This window comes from Macaca mulatta, chromosome X (assembly GCF_049350105.2).
Source record: "Macaca mulatta isolate MMU2019108-1 chromosome X, T2T-MMU8v2.0, whole genome shotgun sequence".
Taxonomy (NCBI): Eukaryota; Metazoa; Chordata; class Mammalia; order Primates; family Cercopithecidae; genus Macaca; species Macaca mulatta.
The window spans coordinates 107,928,536-107,935,292 of record NC_133426.1 but is presented as its reverse complement, the minus strand read 5'-3'; the positions used below and the strand labels follow the sequence as shown (position 1 = coordinate 107,935,292).

Here is a 6,757-nt window from a genome sequence, read left to right as displayed (position 1 = left end):
ATATATCATCTTGAAATTACAGAAGGAGGCTGGGCGGTTGCTCATGCCTGTAATCCCAACACTTTGGGAGGCCCAGGCAGGCAGATCACGAGGTCAAGAGATCGAGACCATCCTGGCCAACATGGTGAAACCCCGCCTCTACTAAAAATACAAAAATTAGCTGGGTGTGGTGGTGCATGCCTGTAGTACAGCTAGTAGGGAGGCTGAGGCAGAAGAATTGCTTGAACCCAGGAGGCAGAGGTTGCAGTGAGCTGAGATCGCGCCACTGCACTCCAGCCTGGGTGACAGAGCTAGACTCCGTCTCAAAAAAATAAAAAATAAAAAATAAAAAAGTAAGAAATTACAGAAAGAATGTGGATGGACTCAGAGTATATACAAAAACAGGTTTTAGTAGCAAGATAGGTTATGGAAGAAAGGAAGAGACTTGGTTTGTGAAGGTGGCCTTGTTATGTAGAGGAAGCCTCCTTCAGAAAGAATAGGTGGTAAATGCTTCTTTCCAAACTTTTAAAGATGTCAGACTCAATCTCTCCTGGATCCAGGTAAGGCATAGAAATGGGAAGCTTGGCTGCATTCAAGGAGGTTCTCTACAGACGCAAATTTCCCCCATCTCAGTCCTCTGGTCCTGAGGCAGCCATTTCAAAAATATGGCAAATACATTTATTTTGGGGTAAAATATTTTGATTTCCTTCAGAATGTATGAACACACAGTGTATCAACTTGTTTTGAATGATAATAGCTAACTTTTTTGTGTACTTACTGTATTCTAAGCACTTTGTGCGTATTAACTAATTTAATCGTTGTCACAACCCTATGAAATAGGTACAATTATTTGGACATTTTTTTCAGATGATGAAACTGAGGCACTGAGCAATTAAATAACTTGCTCAAGTGGACACAGCTTATAAGTGGCAGAGCTGCTGGGGACAGTGGCTTATGCCTGTAATCCTAGCACTTTGGGAGGCTGAGGCAGGCGGATCACCTGAGGTCAGGAGATCGAGACCAGCCTGACCAACATGGTGAAACCCCGTTTCTACTAAAAATACAAAAATTAGCTGGGCTTGGTGGTACACTCCTGTAATCCCAGCTACTCGGGAGGCTGAGGCAGGAGAATCGCTTGAACCCGGGAGATGGAGGTTGCGGTGAGCCGAGATCGCACCATTGCACTCTAGCCTTGGCAACAAGAGCAAAGCTCCGTCTCAAAAAAACAGAAAAATAAAAAATAAGTGGCAGATCTGGGCTTTTAATTCTATTCTGACTGACTCAATGTTTGCTACTATTTGAAGTATTGGGCCTTGTTTAATTTACTACTGTACTCACTAAGGCTAACGCATTGCCTTACACATAATAGGCATGTTATGCTTTGAATAAATATTAATAAATGAAATGTTGACTACAAAGTGTTTTCCACTTAAGCACAATTATTATGAAGCATAAAGTATCATTAAATGTACGTTCACTTTTTTTTTTTTTTTGAAACGGAGTTTCGCTCTTTTTGCCCATGCTGGAGTGCAGTGGTGTGATCGCTCACTGCAACCTCCACCTCCTGGGTTCAAGTGACTCTCCTGTCTCAGCCTCCCAAGTAGCTGGGATTACAGGTGTGCGCCACCATGCCCAGCTAATTTTTGTATTTTTAGTAGAGACGGGGTTTCACCATGTTAGTCAGGCTGGTCTCGAACTCCTGACCTCAGCTGATCCTTCCTCCTCAGCCTCCCAAAGTGCTGGGATTACAGGTGTGAGCCACTATGCCCAGCCTGGAACGTCCACTTTGCTGTAAATTTTACTCTGTTAAAGCAACAATATTTTACAGCACACAGATGTGTGTATACCTCAAGTTTTCTTACTTATGTGGCTGGGCTACCGAATGTAGTCCAGGAGGTAGTGAATCAACCAAAAAGAGACATGTCTTCTTTTTGAGTTCTGTAGTTGAAGAAAAAAATTATTTCTGAGGGCTTAGGATTTAATAGTCTTGAGTGGGATCCAGTGAAAAAACTATAAAGTATTTTTCTGATGCAGTGTAAAATAGAGAATGAATGCCTGAAAAACCCCACAGCTCAGAATAGGTCTGACTTTTACCAAAGGATGCCATTTCAGGAAACCACCCTGCTCCTCATTTCCCAATCTTCCAACCTATTATGGATCTGATGTCTGCAAGTCTACCAGAAAACTATTCCTTGAGTTGGCAGACTTAAACTGCAAGCACCCCTGGGATGGGTAACGCAGTTAACACTGTAGTCTGAGTTTCTTCGTGAGTCTCTTATGTAGATCCACCAATGGGACGGTGAGAAAAGAGCAGGTGGTGGGCGGGGCCGCGGGGTGGGGAGGAGAGGAGAACTTAGAGAAGGAAGGCGGCGGGTATCAGGGCTATGAGTGCTTTTAAGTAAGGTCTCCATAGAAGGTTCCCCCAGCAAAGTAGGGAGGGGCACTCCCCGAGAGGAGTCGAGGTGCCGGGGCCTGCTGCCTCGCCGACGCTGGGAGGAGCCCCGCGTCCCGCCGCGCTTGCCAAGGGTTGGCTGCGCTTGCGGCGGGAGTAGAGGCGCCTTGCGCACCAGGAAGTGACTGTTTCCCCGCCGCAGCAAACCAGGCCATCCGCTGGCCTTTTAGTTTGCCGCCTCGGGTTTGTAAGAGGATTTATTGGTTACGAAGGAAGGTAAGGTGGATAAATAGCCCGGAAAACCTGATTTAACCCTTGCGTTACAGAAAACTCCCTACTATGCCAAACTGTCCGCGGGGCGGGGAATGGAGGCGGCAGGCGGGGCTGGGGACGGGACCCGACGGTGACTGCGCAAGGTCGTGTACAGCCTAGCGTGGGCCTGTGCCCTAACTCCTCCCACTCCCTTACTTTCCGTCCTTCCGGGGCCCTGCAGTCCGGCCAAATTTAGTGGTATGCTTTCCTAGCGTCTCCTCTTTGTTAACCCTTCCTACAGACACAGTGGGCAGAACTTGCCTAAAGAAGAAAGGAATGGAAGGGCTAGTGGAGTCTTGTTGGGGACACAAGGACCTAACTGCCTGTGGACTGCAGTTGGGATACAGCAGAGAACCCATTTGCTCGTTTGGTTTAGCAAGGAATAGTGTTTGGGGCCGGTCCAACTGAAGGAAGGGTGAGCAGAGAGTGCAAGCAGGACCCTTGTCGGTGGGTGAACATTTTGCTCCAAAAGGGATCCTTGGCCCTGCGCGGTCAGACCTACCACATAGTCTCTCTGATTTGAACCTCTCTGAGCACAGGTGAGTTAGCCTGCCTTCCTATCTGGGCTACTCTGGACTCCATGGCTTTTCCTGATCAATTCCTGAGGCAGGTATAGAACAGTCGAGCACAACCGCTCACACACCTTTTTTTTTTCTTTTGCTAAGGAAAAAAACGCCCAAGCATTTATTGTTTTTATTTTTTATTTTTTTTGAGATGGAGTCTAGCTCTGTCGCCCAGGCTGGAGTGCAGTGGCGCGATCTCAGCTCACTGCAACCTCCGCCTCCCAGGTTCAAGTGATTCTCCTGCCTCAGCCTCCGGAGTTGCTGGGATTACGGCGCCCGCCACCACGCCCAGCTAATTTTTGTATTTTTAGTAGAGACTGGGTTTCACTGTGTTGGTCAGGCTGGTCTCGAACTCCTGACCTCGTGATCCACCGCCTCGGCCTCCCAAAGTGCTGGGATTACAAGCCTGAGCCACTGCACCTGGCCCCCAAGCGTTTATTTATTGTATTTTTTATTTTTTTGAGATGGAGTTTCACTCTTGTTGCCCAGGCTGGAGTGCAATGGTGGGATCTCGCCTCACTGCAACCTCTGCCTCCCAGGTTCAAGCAATTCTCCTGCCTCAGCCTCCCTAGTAGCTGGGATTACAGGCGTGCGCCACCACACCTGGCTAATTTTGTATTTTTAGTAGAGACAGGGTTTCTCCATGTTGGTCGGTCTGGTCTCGAACTCCTGAGCTCAGGTGATCCGTCCTCCTCGGCCTCCCAAAGTGCTGGGACTACAGGCGTGAGCCACCGCACCTGGCCCCAAGCATTTATTTAAAACAGGACAAGATATAAAAAGGAAATAGTATCTTCTGTGAACAAATGCCTCGCCTGACATTAAGAAACAAAGAAACAGAACTCACCTCCACTGGTATGAGTGTGCTGCCTTGAAAAAGAAATTTCACCACAGAAGTTACTAAATATGACAGGCTTTTACCTAGAATGATGGCTAGTTGGCACCTTGAAATAATAAGGTCCTGTTTTAGACCATACTTGATAATTTGGAAGAGACCTAGATGGACAAGGACCCTCCTGCTGGGGTACAGAGCAAATGAACTACAGTCATGGCGGAGTCACCAGTCAGAGGACCCACACATTCACAAAAAAGTCTAAATGTCGTTGGGGTGGGAATAACTGTCTTCAAATTCCTCAGCTCCCTTGTCCCTCGTCTGCCAATCCTCAAATGGGCCTGCAGTTTCCTTCCTCCTGACTTTCCTGCTGACTGGAGGGACAGGACCCCTCTCCTGGATCAGCTCTACTCCCTTCCCCTGTAGTCTGGGCTTCAAGGACCCTGGCCTCCTCAGACCCACCAAGTCATTCCTTATATCTCTTGCCTCTTCATTCATTTCCTTTGTCTGGCTTTTGCCATTCTCCATATCAAACACATACATTCTCTCATAGGCCACACACTTTTTTTTTTTGAGAAGGAGTCTCTGTTGCTCAGGCTGGAGTGCAGTGGCATGATCTTGGTTCACTTGAACCTCTGCCTCCCGGGTTCAAGCAATTCTCCTGCCTCAGCCATCTGAGTAGCTCGGATTACAGGCATGTGCCACCACACTCGGCTAATTTTGTATATTTTTGGTGGAGACGAGGTTTCACCATGTTGGCCAGGCTGGTCTCAAACTCTTAATCTCAAGTGATCTGCCCATCTCGGCCTCCCAAAGTGCTGGGATTACAGGCGTGAGCCACCCTGGCTTTTTTTTTTTAGACAAGGTCTCCCTCCCAGGCTGGAATGCAGTGGCACAGTCATAGCTCACTGCAGCCTTAAACTGCTGGACTTAAGTGATCCTTCTGCCTCAGCCTCCTAAGTAGCTAGGACCACAGGTGTGTGCCACCACACCTGGCTAATTTTTAAATTTTTTTGTAGAGACCGGATCTCGCTGTGTTGCCCAGACTGATCTCAAACTCCTGGCCTTAAGCAATCCTCCTGCCTTGGTCTCCCAAAGTACTGGGAGTTATGGTTGTAAGCCACTGCGCCCGGCTGCCACACACTTTTGATTGTATTAACAGGTAGTCCAGCATAGGCCATAACCTCACTACACTCCAGCAGGCACTCATGTAGAGGGTCAGAACACTTATGTGTGTATGTGTGTGTGGTGTTTTTTAAATTTCCCACATAACTGTACTCATCCTCACAGCACTTGCATGCATTATTACATCTTGTCAGTTTTGCAGGTTGGAGATGTTGAGGCATGAAGAAACCAAGTAATATGCTTTGAATCAGAGCCTAAGGAAGGGCAGTGACACATGTTGAGCACTGGCTGTCTTTTTTTTTTTTAAATTTATTTATTATTATTATACTTTAAGTTCTAGGGTACATGTGCATAACGTGCAGGTTTGTTACATATGTATACTTGTGCCATGTTGCTGTGCTGCACCCATCAACTCGTCAGCACCCATCAACTCGTCATTTACATCAGGTATAACTCCCAATGCAATCCCTCCCCCCTCCCCCCTCCCCATGATAGGCCCCGGTGTGTGATGTTCCCCTTCCCAAGACCAAGTGATCTCATTGTTCAGTTCCCACCTATGAGTGAGAACATACGGTGTTTGGTTTTGTGTTCTTGTGATAGTTTGCTAAGAATGATGGTTTCCAGCTGCATCCATGTCCCTACAAAGGACACAAACTCATCCTTTTTGATGGCTGCATAGTATTCCATGGTGTATATGTGCCACATTTTCTTGATCCAGTCTGTCACTGATGGACATTTGGGTTGATTCCAAGTCTTTGCTATTGTGAATAGTGCTGCAATCAACATACGTGTGCATGTGTCTTTATAGCAGCATGATTTATAATCCTTTGGGTATATACCCAGTAATGGGATGGCTGGGTCATATGGTACATCTAGTTCTAGATCCTTGAGGAATCGCCATACTGTTTTCCATAATGGTTGAACTAGGTTACAATCCCACCAACAGTGTAAAAGTGTACCTATTTCTCCACATCCTCTCCAGCACCTGTTGTTTCCTGACTTTTTAATGATCGCCATTCTAACTGGTGTGAGATGGTATCTCATTGTGGTTTTGATTTGCATTTCTCTGATGGCCAGTGATGATGAGCATTTTTTCATGTGTCTGTTGGCTGTATGAATGTCTTCTTTTGAGAAATGTCTGTTCATATCCTTTGCCCACTTTTTGATGGGGTTGTTTGTTCTTTTCTTGTAAATTTGTTTGAGTTCTTTGTAGGTTCTGGATATTAGCCCTTTGTCAGATAAGTAGATTGCAAAAATTTTCTCCCATTCTGTAGGTTGCCTGTTCACTCTGATGGTAGTTTCTTTTGCTGTGCAGAAGCTCTTTAGTTTAATGAGATCCCATTTGTCAATTTTGGCTTTTGCTGCCGTTGCTTTTGGTGTTTTAGACGTGAAGTCTTTGCCCATGCCTATGTCCTGAACGGTATTACCTAGGTTTTCCTCTAGCGTTTTTATGGTTATTAGGTCTAACATTTAAGTCTCTAATCCATCTTGAATTAATTTTCGTATAAGGAGTAAGGAAAGGATCCAGTTTCAGCTTTCTACTTATGGCTAGCCAAT

At 46.2% G+C, this 6,757-nt stretch overlaps 1 protein-coding gene across 37 annotated transcripts in view; it reads left to right on the top strand.

Annotated features, from left to right (window-relative positions):
- Positions 1–2,282: 2,282 nt before the first annotated feature.
- Positions 2,283–6,757, top strand: part of TRMT2B (tRNA methyltransferase 2 homolog B) — an 83,487-nt gene continuing 79,012 nt past the window's right edge. For 15 of the 37 annotated variants that reach the window (XR_013413020.1, XR_013413016.1, XR_013413019.1 and 12 more), the window contains exon 1: positions 2,290–2,647. Coding sequence is in view for 2 of the 37 variants with exons in the window: in XM_077989192.1 (XP_077845318.1) it covers positions 5,546–5,647 (102 nt within the window). In the remaining 35 variants the exon portion in view is untranslated. Of the gene's footprint in view, positions 2,648–2,697; positions 2,788–2,839; positions 3,223–5,534; positions 5,648–6,757 lie in introns of those variants that run through there. The other 22 variants (XR_013413006.1, XR_013413005.1, XR_013413001.1 and 19 more) reach the window with 9 other exon arrangements.